The following is a 16,171-nucleotide window of genomic DNA, read 5'->3' as shown; positions in this document are numbered from 1 at the left end:
CAAACAGAAGACAGGCATATGAGTTGAACATTTACCTGAGGTAGATACACTCCTTGGAGAGAACAATCATTGAGAAAGAGGGGCTGCCTATTCATAGGGAGACGGTATAGGGGGCAGGAGTCCATGGAGGGATGGCACTGGGAAGAGGTAACTATGGGGAGGAAGTGGGCGGGGAGCTGTTCCATTGTGGTAAACTGTGGTCAGTGTTATGAGACAAAGTATATGTAAACTGCTGCATGGAAAGTGAATTTGCTCTGTAAATCTTCACCCAAATCACAGTAATAAAATAAAATAAAATAAAAAGTAAGAAAACTTTTATATGAAAAATAAAGAACAAAATGACAAAATAAATGAAAAATTAGAAATGATATAAAATCTACATGTAGAAATCCAGAAGATTAGTACTAAATTGTAAGAAATAGGTAACACATTGAAAGGGCAAAGGAGTAGAAATGAAACAATGGAAGATAGAATTAGTGAGACTGAAGACAAATACTGCAATACGTTTTTGGAAAGGGATCAATCAGAAAAAAGATCAAACTAAAATGAAGAAAGCCTAAGGTTCATGTGGGATATCATCAAAAGGAATAACCTACGTGTAATCAGAATTCTAGAACAGGAAGAGACAAATAAAACCACAGAGAAACTCATCAAAGATTTGTTGGAAGAGAATATACTTGACATGATGAATGATGAGAATATATTCATTCATGAAGTTCAACAAATCCCAGACAGTATAGACCCCAAAAGAAAATCACCAAGACACATCATCTAACTCACCAAAACCAAAGACAGAAAGAAACCTGAAAGCAGCACAGGAAAAAGGAGAAGTGAATCAATAAGACTACAAAGGGGAATCAATAAGACTAAGCTCTGAGTTTTCAACAGAAACCATGTAGGCAAGAAGGCGATGGAATGGTATATGTAACACCCCGAAAGAGACAAATTTCCAACCAAGAATTATATACTCAGAAAAACTGTCCCTCAAATATGATGGTGAAATTAGGACATTTCCAGAGAAGCAAAAATTAAAGGAATTTGCTAAAACCAGACCAACTTTAAAGATATGTTAAAGGGAATCCATTGGACAGAGAATGAACAACAGCAAATAACAACTGACCATTAACACACAAGATGACATAAGCCAGAAAACAACATAGTTATGGAAGTATACGAAGTAAATAAGCCTACAAGATCGTAAAAGTGAAAGAAATACATCAACTGCAAATGAGAACAACTACAAACCAAAAAGAGGGAAAAAATTGTGTATTTACAGAACTTCTAAATGGTGAGGAAGTCAAGACAATTGCAAGATAGAATGCACTGTTCTAAACTTGGGGAGAAAATTAAAAATCACAGCGTAATATAGAAGAAAAATGATAAATCTTGCCATCAAAAAAAAAAGAAAAACCACAAACACTGAACAAATAGTAAAACAGTATTAATGAACGAAGTGATAACGTAATTCATAAACAAAACAAACTCAGCAAAGAAAATTATATGGAACAAAGAAATCAGTAACACCACGAACAAATACATAACAAAATGACACTCATCAATTAATACTTGTGATAATTACACTAAATGTGAATGGATTAAATGTACCACTCAAGAGACAGGGAGGTGCAGACTGGATGTGAAAATATAACTCAGCAATATGCTGTCTACAAGAGACACACCTTAGAGACAAAGAGATAAACAGACTGAAAATCAAAGATTGGAAATATATATATATCAAGCAAATGGCAACTGTAAGAGTGTAGGAGTTGCAATATTAATTTCTGATCAAATTGAATTTAAGACAAAAACCACCATATGAGACAAGGAAGGATATTAGATAATGATTAAAGGATCAATGGAACATGAAGATATATCCATAATAAATACCTACGGACCCAATGAAGTAGCCCCAATATACATAAAACAGACATTAACAGAATTGAAAAGACAAATAAATGACTTCATAGTCATAGTAACACAAAAACGCAACGCACCAGCATTGAATCACATCCAACACACAGCAACCCCTCCTTGGGTTTCTGAGGTGGTATCACTATGGAAGTAGATTGCCCAACCTTCCTTCCGAGGAGTAGCTGGTGGGTTTGAACAGGAGACTTTAAAAGACCACATTTGATCAAAGATAGAACAACTGGAAAGAAACTCAACAAAGATGCAGAAGAACTAAACAATACCATCCAGCAACTTGACCTTATAGACATTGTTAGAGTCATCTACAGAGCACTTCACCCAACAACAGCACAATATACATTCTTTTCCAGTGTACAAGGAACATGCCCCAGGATAGATCATTTGTTAGGCACAAATCAAAGCTTAATGAATTTAAAAAGAATAAAATACTGCAGAGCATCTTCTAAGATCACAATGCAATCAAATTAGAAATCAATAATGGGAAGATCAATGGAAAAAGAGCAAACACATGGAAATTAAATAACATACTCTTTCAAATTGAATGAGTAATAGAAGAAATAAAAAATGAAATTAAAAAATTCTTTGAATCAAATGAGAATGAAAACACTATGCACCAAAATGCTTGGGAAACAGCAAAAGCAGTGATCAGAAACCAATTTATAACAATAAATGCACATATCAAAAAAGAAGGAAGAGCCAAAACCAACACCTTAACCCCACATCTCCAACAATTAGAAAAAGAGCAGCAAAAACCCCTACAGTCACCAGAAGGAAAGAAATAATAAACATTCAAGCAGAAAAAAATTAAACAGAAAATAGAAAGACAGTAGGAAAAACTGAACAAGACTAGAAGTTGTTTTTTTTAAAAAGATTAATAAAATTAACAAACCACTGGCAAATTTAACAAAGAGGGAGAGAATGCAAATAACATGAAGAAGAAACAAATTGGGCAATGTCAAAACAGAACCCATAGAAATTAAAAGGGTAACAGGATACTATGAAGAACTTTACTCCAACAAATTTGAAAATCTAGACGAAATGGACAGATTTCTAGAAATATACTACTTACCTAACTAACACAGACTGAGGTAGAAAACTTGAAAAGACTCATAACAAAAGAAGAAATAGAAGAAGTCATAAAAAAATTACAAAAAAAAAAAAAAAATTAAGAAAGAAAGAACCCTAGCCAAGATGGTTTCATTGGAGAATTCTAATGAACGTTCAGAAAAGAACTGACACCAATCCTACTCAAACTATTCCAGAACATAGAAAAGGATGGAATCATCCCGAATTCATTTTATGAATCAAGCATAATCTTGATACCAAAACCAGGCAGAGACATCACTCAAAAGGAAAACTACAGAACAATATCCTTCATAAAAATAGATGTTAAAACTCTTCAACAAAATCCTAGCCAACAGACTCCAACAACATATCAAAAAAGTAATAAATTATGACCAAGTGGGGAATAATAAGAAGTAAGCAAGGATGGTTCACCATTTAGAAAAACAATCAATGTCATCCACTACATAAATAAAATAAAGGAAAAGAACCACATGATCATAACAATCGATGAAGAAAAGTTATTTGATAAAAACCCAACACCCATTCCTGATAAAAACCTCTCAGAAAAATAGGAATAGAAGGAACATTCCTCAGCATAATAAAGGGCATCTATGCAAAACCAACAGCCAACATTATTCTCAATGGAGAGAGACTGAAACCATTCCCTTGTGAACAGGAATCAGACAAGAATGCCCTCTATCACCACTTCCATTCAACACTGTATTGGAAGTCCTACCCAGCAAAATAAGGAAGGAACGGGAAATCAAAGGCATCCAGATTGGTAAGAAATAAGTAATACTATCCCTATTTGCTGATTATATGATCTTATACATAGAAAACCCAAGAGACTTAGCAAAAAAGCTACTGGAACTAATTGAGAGATTTAGCATAGTGGTGGGATAGAAGATCAACATCCCAAATCAGCTGGATTCCTCTACACCAGCAAAGACATTGCTGAAAAGGAGATGAGGAAATCAATACAATTTACAATAGCTACAAAAAATAAAATAATTGGGAATGAATCTCACTAGGGACACAAAAGCCCTGTACAAAGAAAATTACAAAACACTACTTCAAGAAACCATAAGAGATATACACAAATGTTAGAACATACCATGCTCGTGGATAGGAAGATTGAACATTGTGAAAATGTCAATTCTACCCAAAGCAATCTATACATTCAATGCCATCCCAATCAAGATCCCATCAACATTTTTTAAGGATATGGAAAAAACAATCACTAATTTTATATGGAAAGGGAAGAGACCTTGGATAAGTAAACCACTATTGAAGAAGAACAAAGTAGAAAGTCTCAGACTCATAGATCTCAAAATCTCCTATACAGCCACAGTAGTCTAAACAGCCTGGTATTGGTACAAGGACAGACACAGACCAGTGGAAAAGAATTGTGAATCCAGAAATAGATCCATTGACTCATAGTCTGCTGATTTTTGACAAAGGGTTGAAATCCATTCAATGGGAAGAGATGGTCTCTCTCTAACAAATAATACTGGCAAAACTTTATATCCATTTGCCGAAAAAATGAAACAACATCTGTACCTCACACCATACACAAAAACGAACTCCACATGCATCAAAAACTTCAATGAGTAACAACCTCAGGATGCCACAAATAAACTTACTGATAATGTTTAAGTCAGTAGTTTATCAAACCCTTTGTAGCTTTTGTCTGTTTCCTCCCCTACCCTTACAAGTGTGCTAGCACAAATTCTTTGTTTACTACACCCTTTTAAACTCTTACTGTTCCTGCAATTCAGAACATCATTACATCTTGCGTGGATGTCTACAGCAGTCTCTCCATTTCAAAATGACTATTTCTTCAATAAAATTTTTTGTTTTAATTTCTAGCAGAGCATCAATCTAGTGTTTTCCACTAAGGCAACCCTCTTCTTGTATTTGCTCTATAGAAGTCAGCTTGGGTGCAACAGCTTTGGCAAAGTTTCGACAGTCTCACCTGATCATGGTTTGTGACCTTTCCTAGCCTAACTTAGAACTCTGTGCACATTTTTGTGTAGCAGATACTTCAATCAGAACTTCAAACCATTCTGGCCAGTTCAGTCACAGCCAATGATGCAAAACCAATACGGACCTGAATTTCTAAAATGTGAGTGAAGTGGGTGAGTTGGAATGATAACCAGAATGGGAAATATTACAGGTCAGTGTACTACTAGAAACTTAATCTCCCTCTTAGAAAGCAAGGACAGTGTGCACATTGTAGATCAGTCAAAACTTTTGAATGGCAGAGTCAGAAACACTGGTGCCCCACTAAAAAATGGCAGTCAACTGTGTCGCTTTGAATGTGTGTCATTCACACTGCACACTCCAGACAGTAATCTAATTTCCTGCATCATGCTCCTGAAAGGGCTCACTATGCCTCTTCTGAGTCTCTGATTCCAGGGCTTCAACATGTAATTTTTCATTCCACTTCACTGGCTATCATTCCACTTCACTCAAAGTTTTTAAATTTACATAGATTCCAATTTCACTCTGTCAGCCATGACTCAACTTGTTAGAACTAGTTTAAAGCCCTGATATTTATAATTTCTGTGTGGCCTCTCCTGTAGACTCAGAGACTACAAGTTCCTTAAGGGGAACAACTGAGTTTTACCTGTCTGTGTATCTATAGGATCTGGCAGAGAACTGGTGCTCAATAAATTTATATTAAATGAATGAATGCCAACAAAATCATATTCCCTGCTTATAATTTTTTAATACAATATGTTACAATCAACAAAATACTTTTCTGTAGTACAAAATATCAAATTACAGATACCATTAAGAAAACCATGAATCTCTAAATTTGGACATTTTAACATCTATCCAGCTCACTTCTCAACATCTTGTTAAAAATGCCATACAATGAAAACAAAATCAATACCTGCTGCTTCATTATTTAAAAAGCTCAAAAGTCAATTTTAAATTGAAAAGAATTTAGTACTTTTTCTATTTTTTATTATAATATTTATCCATATTGTTAAATTTTTAGTTTAGGGGAGACAAATATTAAAAAACAAAAGTGAAACTTTAAATATGTCTATATTAATTTATTTCCACCCTTGGTCTGTCAGTTTATTATACTATGGAGGTTTCTGTGTTGTTGTTATGCTGGACACTATGCCACTAGTATTTCAAATACCAGCAGGGTCACCCAGGGAAGATAGGTTTTAGCAAAGCTTCCACACTAAGACAGACTAAGTGGAAAGACATGGTTTTCTACTTCTGAAAAAATCGGTCACAGAAAATCTTATGACTATCAGCAGAACACTGTCTGATACAATGCCAGAAAATGAGCCCCTCCAGTTGGAAGGCAGTCAAAACATGAATGGGGAAGAGCTGCCTCCTCAAAGTAGAGTCGATCTTAATGACATGGATGGAGAAAAGCTTTCAGGACCTTCATTTGCAGAAAAAAGAAACAAAACGTATAAAGATTGATATCCTAGGCATTAGTAAGCTGAAATAGACCAGTATTGGCCATTTTGAACAGGACATTCATATGATCAACTGTGATTGCTGAAAACAAAGAAGATTTGAAGTATTTACAAAGAGTACAACCTTCAGCACACATTATACCTCAGCATGTGTGTGTGTGTGTTATATGCCATCGAGTCAGACCCGACTCATAGAGACCCCTCCTTGGGTTTCCGAGGCAGTATCACTACGGAAGGAGATTGCCCAACCTTCCTTCCGAGGAGTGGCTGGTGTCATTCACTCTCTACAGTCCGTACAGTAATCTAATTTCCTGCATCATGCTCCTGAAAGGGCTCACTATGCCTCTTTTAAGTCTCCGATTAGCAGTTAAGTGCCTTAGGCACTATGCTACCAGAGCTCCTTACCTCAGCATAAGGAAAACAAAAATCCTCACACCTGGCCCAATAAGCAACATCATGGAGAAAAGAATGACATCCTCAAGGATTTCATTTTACTTGGATCCACAATGAACACCCATGGAAGTAGCAGTCAAGAAATCAAATGACATATTGCACTGGGCAAATCTGCTCCAAAAGACTTATTTAAAGTGTTCAAGAGCAAAGATGTTACTCTGAAGACTAAGGTGAGCCTAACCCAAGCCACAGTATTTTCAGTAGCCTTATATGCGTGTGAAAGCTGAACAGTAAATAAAGAAGACTGAAGAAGACTTTATGCCTTTAATTTGTGGTGTTCGCAAAGAATTCTGAAAATACCAGGGACTGAAAGAAAAACAAACAAATCTGTCCTGGAAGAAGTGCAGCCGAAATGCTCCTTAAAGTGAGAATGACCAGACTTAGTCTCACTCCTTTGGTCGTATTCTTAGAAATGACCAGAACTTGGAGAAGGATATCATGCTTGGAAAAGCAGAGGATCAGCAAAAAAGAAGACCCTAAATGAGATGGAGTGACACAGTGGCTGCAACAATGGGCTCAACACAGCCATGACTGTGGAGATGGCGCAGGACCAGGCAGCATTCTGTTGTGTTGTACACAGGATTCTACAAGTTGGAACTGACTTCATTGCACCTAACAACAACAACATAAAATTTATTCAAAACACCACTTTAACATTCTGAAATCAAATTTAATATTAAAATATTTTTATACAATTTCCTTAATTTAGCAAACAAAAGTATCTTTTCCTAGCAAACCCCAAATTACAAATTTATTTAAAAAATAATTGATTCTTATGCTTGAGTTTTTGTTATATGTAACTATAATAAAGGAGAAATGCTCCCAAATGATCAAACTATAAAAAAAATTTTCCTAAAAGAAATTTTTAGCTTGGAAAGTTTTGGGACATATACGAAGGGTAATACTAAGACAATATTTTCACTTCGTGTAAAATTAAGAGTATAGACTATACTGTGGTTTGGCATTCTATTTTATTCAAGAAACAGATGTTTTATATTCTAGGAAAGCATTAAAATAAAAATCACAATTTTATAACTACGTCTTCTTCATAAACTAATTAGTGTTTCTTACACTAACGTAAAAATAAAATGTGCACAGTAAATTAGTAGAAGCAAGCAATACAGCAGTTAGAAATATTTTAAGCATCGTTCTCTAGTATAACACACCATATTTCACCCTAAAGAAAGAATGCTGGCAAAGATCTTTACCATATGGAAACTACTTTTAAAGCTGTTGGGCCATAAAATTTTATTCAGCAGTTTGAAACCAATCCACAGCTTTCCTCATTCACCCTCCCATTTAGGGCTAATGCACAGGCATGAACATCTCTTGAGGAAAACCACAAAAAAAAACCTTCAAATCAGCTAAAACGGTAGGCTCTTTATTCACAAACTGCTTTAAATATTGTTTGTTAAAGAGTTAGTCATATAACATTTTTAATAAAGTCTATGTCTTTAATGTTTTACGTTTCAGTTACCTTGAATATTTTTTAAAAATACTTTTGTATAAAAACTTTAATACTTTAAGATAATTTTAAGATCCAAGTAGACAAGGACAGGATGCTACTAGCCATAAAACCATATTATTCTTACTATTCAAGCACTGGATTTTTGACAAACTGGCATATATAGAATGCCACATCAGCAACTCAGTGATTGTGTTTGAAGTTACTTAAGAAAAAATCCGAAATGTGCACCCAACAAATAAAAGCCACTGGTAACTCTAAAATAATCCTTTCCATTACATTCCCCAAAGTTACTAGATTAAAACTCTATTTCCTGTAGTTTGCAGTAATGTTTCTCTGTGTTCCATAATTTAAAATTTAAAAACAATACAGTGATATCTATTAAGATTATAAAACTGAAAAAATTAGACTTAAGGTTTTTCCTTTATTCCGTACAAACTAGAAGTAAGTGACAATACTAGTACAAACTAGAAGTAAGTGACTAGAAGTAAATGACAACTTTTCATGATGTTAAATTTAAAGTTTACATTTTAAAACTTTTCTTGGAACTTGTTTCTGTTTATAGCAATGCAAATCAAGAACTCTTATAAAGTAACAAAGTTGAAATATGATATCTAACTCACATGAGACAGGACCTTGAGCTTTCATTTTAACTATTTATACTATAGGTATCCTAAAAATATTCCAATTGCAAATTAGCATCTCTGTTGGCAGCAGCAAATTATAAAAAAAAAAAAAAAAATTGAAATTATCAACACGGCTTGAAATTTCTGATACAGAAAAAATAAAACTAACTTTGGAAACTATTTTTCAGAATACTCACTGATATATAAAAATGTTAGCATCTAATTAAAGATCACTAAGGGTTAAATACTTGGTCTCTGGTCCCTAATGCTAAAACCCTGCCAAAAAGTCCTGTAAGCTTTAAATATTTTTTCGATGGTCTGCATTTTTATTTCCAGGGAAAACGAGAATATTGTCCCACGGTCAGCAGGTCACTAGTTATTAACTTCCAGTTACCTTGATTATTGCTAAAATGAAGATTCTGCATTCTATATTTCTTCTGTCACTGTTTGCGTCCCTGATAAAGCCAGCACCACCAACTCAGCAGGATTTACGTGTTATCTATGATTATGGAACAGATAATTTTGAAGAAACCATTTTTAGCCAAGATTATGAGGATAAATACCTGGATGGAAAAAATATTAAGGTACTTTATTTCTACTCTAAACTCAACTTCTAAAATAGTAGCCCATTTAAATGTATGTTTTTGCTTTTCTTAAAAGTATGTGATAAGGGGAAAAGAAAACACTTTAATGATTCAGAAGTAATTGTCTCTACAATTATATTTTTAGAATATGCATGGCTTCCAAATTAATAAAAAGCTTCTATGGTAATCAAACAATAGCTATAGTAACAACAACAACAAAAAAAAAAATACAAGGAAAACTAGACTTTAAGATGATTCCTAACCGATTAAGATTTATGTGTTAAATAAGGTTACCTAATTCTCTATATTCCAAATTACATTGCCTCAAAAGTAAATCAGGAGAAATATGCATTAAGAGAAAAAGAGAAGGATTATCAGTTTAAAGCTTATTATTTTACCAAAAAGAGGTTCATGGAAATAAATAGAAGAGTACTGGTTATTTAGGTAGCTGTAGCATTTTAAGATATTTTATATGTACCAACTACACATATTAACAAAAATGAAAAAGTATTTAACATGAGGTTTTCTTTTTAAAATCAGTTTCAACAGTTTAGATCCTTTATCTGTACCAAGTTATTGTCATCAAGTTAATACTCTGCAGGGACTTTTATACCACTTCAATCATAGTACTCTTTACATGCTATGTAATTATGCTTTATTGGCACACAGAAATGACGGCTGAGTAATGAGAAAGGTAATACAGCACCGTTGCATACTCTCTCTCACACCCTCCCTTTCTCTCTCTCTCTCTGTCTCACACACACACACACACACACACACACGCACACACACATGCACACACAGAGAAATAACAGAAAATGAGAAATGCCGCCAAATATGTAACAATGTTGATTGCTTCAAAAAATCTTCCCCACTATAAATAAGATGTAAGATTGACCTGTTATAATTGCCTTTCTCTTTTTTAAGTACACTGTGAACAAATATTAGCACCACAGTTTCTTTCAATGGAGTTAGATAAAAAGCTGGTATTATTTTTGCTCATCATTCAGACAAAAAAAAAAAAGAGTAAACTATTTATAGCTTCAAATAAAAAAGAAAAAATCAAAACATAAACTACTTCCACAATTCCCTGGTTACTTATAAGTAATAAGGTTAGACATGATTAGCTTTATGCTTCTCTTCACAAAGTATTAGAAGTTTCTCTATGCTAACATACATGTTGGGACTAATGTATTTTTAAAGTACAGTAGAATTCAATAGAACTTGATATACAAATGTAGAATGGAGCAAGAAAAGTTCAGTCAAAACATGTGGGACAGAACGTAGAGTCAAGACTGAGACTAAAGGTGTAAGAAATGCTTACAAAGGATAGAAAGAGTAGGACCCTATGTAATAGAATTTAATGGTAGAAAATGTACTCACCTAGAATAGGAAAAGGAAAAAGTAAATGATAAAAGACTGCAACCCCCCAGAGTTAACACCCTAGAGTGGTGCTGTGAAGCAGGGTGAATATAGGCTTAGACAAAAGAGCTTCAAGGAAGCAGAAAAACCAGAACAGAAATGAGAATGTTCACGAATTGTGAAGAATGTAACCCATGACACTGAACAATTTGGGTAGAAATTGTTGAATGAGAATCTAAACTGCTGTGTAAGACTTCACTGAATACACCATAAAATATTACTTAAAAAGCACAACAAAAAAAAAAAGAGCTCCAAGGGTCAACATACTGGAGGCATCTAATTCAAAGGGTCATCACCAGAAGATACCACAAGAACTTACACAATACTTTAGAGATATGACCCTATTGGTATTTTAGTCCTGTTGAAAATGAAAGAATCTGATATAAGAACTCAGTTTCAGACAAGAACCATAAAGAATAACTTAAAAAGCTACTCTACAGAAGAAGATTTCGATATAATATCTTCATTTCAGGTGTTCCCCTCAGAAAAAAAATTTCATTTCAATTCAGAGAATTCCCTCCTAGCTTTACTTTTAAATTTCATTATGTTCAACACTTAATAAGCACTGAGTTCAGCTACTAAAGATAAAAATTTAAATTAAAATTAAAAGACCTGGTTCTTTTACTCAAGGAACACACAGTATAGAATGAACGCAAGCTAAACAAAATTTTACATTTTAATATAATGATTGCTGAAATGGAGTTCTGTATAAAATCCTATGTGAACATAAAAGAAATGCTCAAATGGCTCTGAGAAGATCACCTTTCAAGTCAAAACTAGGTCTTATCTCACATGGTAATAAACTTTTATCTTTTCTAATAGGAAAAACAATCTATAATAACACCTGATAAGAAAAGTCTTCAATTACAAAAAGATGACATTGTAACAACTTTACTCCCCAAGAAAGAAAATGAAGGTAAGTATCAATACCCTACCATCTAATATTTTTCCCCAAAAGGGCATTTAAAAAGTAGATTATCATAACTATTTATTCCTTATAATAATCAAAGGAGTCCAAGGATGGTGCAAATAGTAAAGCGCTAGACTAATAGCTGGAAGCTTGATGGTTTCAACCCACCCAGAGTCACCTAAGACAGGGCTGGCTATATGCTTCAGCAAAGTCATAGCCTTGAACTCTGTGGAACAGTTCTACATTGCACATATGCAATCATCATGAGTTGGAATCAACTCAACAACAGCTAACAACAAAAGTAACCACAAATTGCCCTAGGATACTAAACCCAAAAAGTGGAATTTTATCTGCAATGGTAAAATCAAACAGATATACTGGGAGTGCACATAATTTACCATACCACACTATAAGTGAGAAATGTGAATTAGAAGCATAAGAACAACCAAAGCTGAGCCCAAGCTTAGCCTCCACAGAGTGTATGTGTGTGTCTTCATAAAATCAATTGAAGAAATAATTATTAAACACTTATTATTTGCCAAATGGACCCCTGGTGGCACACTGGTTAAAGCACAAAACTGCTAACCAAAAGGTTGGTAGTCTGAACTCATCAGCCATTCTGTAAGAGAAAGATGTGGTAGTCTACTTCCATAAAAATTTACAGCTTTAGAAACCCAACGGAGCAGATCTAAATCTGTCCTATAGGATCACTAAGGGAGCTCTGGTAGCATAGTGCCTAAGGCACTTGACTGCTAACCAGAAGGCTGGTGGTTAAACCCACCAGCCACCCCTTGGAAGGGAAGTTGGGCAATCTACTTCGGTAGTGTTATCGCCTCGGAAACCCAAGGAGGGGTCGCTATGAGTCAGGTCCAACTTGAAGACACATAACAACAACAATAACATAGAGTCACTATGAGTTGGAATCTATTTGAAGAGGCAATGTTTTTGTTTTGTTTTTGCCAAATACTAAGGACCAGGTAAATGAAAAAAAAAAAAAAAAGCCTAAGTATCAGGTAAATAAAATGTAATTCTTGTCTTCAAGGAACAGAAGAGAGAGAGGGCTATCTATATAAATAATTGTAATGCACACCTAGATTTTAAAAATGTACAAAATAAATGATAAGTCCTATGTAATAAAAAGACTTTTTAAAAAATCCTACTCTGGTGCCATAGCGCGCCTTAGACACTTGACTGCTAACCAGTAAGCTGATGGTCCAAACCCACTAGCCACTCTTCAGAAGGAAGGTTGGGCAATCTACTTACGTAGTGATACTGCCTCGGAAACCCAAGGAGGGGTCACTATGAGTCGGATCTGACTTGAAGGCGGTGAGTTTGGTTTTGGTTTTTTAATAAAAAAATAATAGGATTTGTTAATAACATCTATTTATGTTATTTTTGTTTTATCATAGAGTATTATTTCACGACATGAAAAAAGAATTACAGCCTAATTTCCACATTGTGAAACAAAACAGAAAATACATCTTAAAATATTTGAGAAGTATAACAGCAAAAATAGACTTGAACAAAAGAAGACATCCTGTGTCCTTGGATAGGATGACTCAATATCCTAAAGAACACAGTTTCTGTAAATTAATTTATAACTTTTATATAGTCTCAATAAAAATACCACTAAACTTCTTTATAGAGCTAAAAAAGTTGATTAACTAAAATTCATATTGAAAATTAAAGATAAAAGATTGCATCTTTAATTTTCTTTTCAGTAAGAAAACACTGAAAAATGACAGTTATAAGTAGAGACTACCATTACCACACATCAAAATATATTACAAAGCCTCTAAACTTAAAAAAGTATGACAAGGAACAAGAAAAGACACCAAGAGTAGTGGAACTGAATATAAAGTCCAAATACAGACATTAATGAATAGCGGCTAAGATACTTGCCTGCTAACCAGACGGCTGGCGGTTCAAACCCTCAGCCACTCCTCGGAAGGAAGGTTGGGCAATCCTACTTCCGTAGTGATACTGCCTCGGAAACCCAAGGAGGGGTCGCTATGAGTCGGGGCCGACTCGACGGCACATACAACAACAACAACATACGATAAAAGCAGCATCTCAAATTGCTAATGCAAAAATGGTGTTTTTAAAGACTTATGCTGGGTCAAATGGGTAAGCGTATGAAAAGTGATGTGTTTAAATCTATAGCTTAAACTGTGCAGAAAATAAATCACAAATAGATTGGGGATATAAATCTAAAAACTGAAACCATTCAAGTACCAGAGATAACCTGGGTGCCTCACAATTCAGAGACAAATTTTACTCCACAATTTTTTTGCATGACAAAAAACATGATAAATGAAGTGCAAAACAACTAAAAACTGGGGAAAATATTTGCAATATATACCACAGAGAGAGAGGTAACACTACACACACAGACACACACACAAACATGGGCTCTCTATTAACTCTTACAATTTGAAGATCGCCAGAGACAATATAAAATTGACCCTTAAAATATGAAAAGCTATTCCAATGGCACACATAATTAGAGAAATGCAAATTAAAATCATTCTGTGATAACTATTTTCAACCCAATTGACAAAAATTAAAAGTATAACAGTATATTTATTCAACCATTTTTCAAGGTTTGGATGGATGCTTAGATTGTTTTCTAGTAGTTTGCATTTGCAAACAATGCTTCAGTGATTTTGTACATGTATTTTATTGTTGGAAGTATAAATTCCAGGTAAATTCCTCGAAATGGGATTGCTAGGTCAAAAAGTAAATATACAACTTGGTTTTGTTAGCTATTGCCAAAATCAACCCCAAAATTACTGTAGCAGTTTGCAGTCTCACCGGCAATGATTGACAGTGTCTTTTCTCATCCTTCTTGTTGTCACGTGTTGTCGAGTGGGAACCGACTCATAGCAACCCCTCCTTGGGTTTCCGAAACAGTATCACTACGGAAGTAGATTGCCCAACCTTCCTTCCGAGGAGTGGTTGGTGTGTTTGAACTGCCAGCCTTCTAGTTAGCAGTCAGATGCCTTAGGGCCTACCCACCAGAGTTCTCTTATCCTTAGACATTGTCAAACATTACTGGTGAGAATGCAAACTGCTTATGTTTAGAGGAGTTCTGGTAGCCTAGCGCCTACAACATTTGACTGCTAACCAGCCACTCCTAGGAAGGAAGGTTGCGCAATCTACTTCAGCAGATAAACCGCCTCAGAAACCTAAGGAGAGGTTGGTATGAGTCGAAATCAACTCAAAGGCAGTAAATTTGGTTTCTGTTTGATTTTCTAATTTTCAGAGACTAGACAATTGAATATAAAGTGGTTTGATTGGTTAGTCTTTGGTTGAGGTCACAAGGAGGATGGGTTAGGGGTAGGCTATAGGGTTCTACTGGATAAGTGGATATGGAAAATCACAGTGATTTATTTTAGGAACTAATTACAGAGATTTTAAAACTCACTCAAATAGCTTTCAGGTGGAATCACTGATGTTTACGCAGCTTTAACCAAATATCACAGGAGTGGGTGATAACTTTTGGTGTTAAGCCTTCTGGTTAGCAATCAAATGCCTAGGAACTATGCCACCAGAGGTCGCTTTTTTTTTTTTTTTTTTTTGCTATATATATATTCTTGGGAGCTCTGGTGGCATAGCGTGTAAGACATTTCACTGCAAACCAGAAGGCTGGTGGTTCAAACCCACCAGCCACTCCTCGGAAGGAAGACTAGGCAATCTAATTCCATAGATACCGCCTCAGAAACCCAAGGAGGGGTCACTATGTGTCGAATCGACTCAACGGCAGTAAGTTTGTTTTTTTGATTCTGTTTTTGGTTTTTATATCTATTCTTAATAATAACAACAGAAATAAAATAAATTATGTTTTAAAATATCCATATATATCCTTACTTTCTCAAAACCATTAAACTCCTAAGTAACTAACAATAACAACAAAAATAAAAACAAAAGAAATGAACTATTGATCCATGCAAAAATGTATGAATCTGAAAATAATTATGCTAAATAGTTTAATTAATAGTTAAAGAAGTCAGAAGAAAGAGTACATACAGCATGATTCCACTGATTTAAAATTGTCAAAAATGAAAACTAATGTTGTTGTTGTTGTTCAGTGCCGTCGAGTCGTTTCCGACTCATATCGACCCCATGCACAGCAGAACGAAACACTGCCCGATCCCACAACAGCCCCACAATCCCTGCTATACTTGAGCTCATCATTGCAGCCACCGTATCAATCCATCTCGTTGAAGGCCTCCCCGTCTTTCGTCGACCCTCCACCCTACCAAGCA

The 16,171-nt window shown here is 34.8% G+C and overlaps 2 protein-coding genes across 2 annotated transcripts in view; one reads left to right on the top strand and one right to left on the bottom strand.

Moving 5' to 3' along the window:
• LOC103207414 (centromere protein P) overlaps positions 1-16,171 on the bottom strand; it is a 617,074-nt gene that overhangs the window by 398,627 nt on the left and 202,276 nt on the right. The gene's annotated exons all lie outside the window — the stretch shown is intronic.
• OGN (osteoglycin) overlaps positions 8,085-16,171 on the top strand; it is a 28,353-nt gene continuing 20,266 nt past the window's right edge. The window contains 4 exon segments of the mRNA XM_042782558.1: positions 8,085-8,243; positions 8,245-8,268; positions 9,404-9,571; positions 11,816-11,909. Coding sequence (XP_042638492.1) covers positions 8,085-8,243; positions 8,245-8,268; positions 9,404-9,571; positions 11,816-11,909 — 445 coding nt within the window.

This window comes from Orycteropus afer, unplaced genomic scaffold, assembly GCF_000298275.1.
Source record: "Orycteropus afer afer isolate SDZICR_OR568_19922 unplaced genomic scaffold, OryAfe1.0 scaffold00368, whole genome shotgun sequence".
NCBI classification, from domain to species: Eukaryota; Metazoa; Chordata; class Mammalia; order Tubulidentata; family Orycteropodidae; genus Orycteropus; species Orycteropus afer.
Note: the sequence above shows the minus strand (reverse complement) of the source record. Positions and strands in the feature narration are given on the sequence as shown.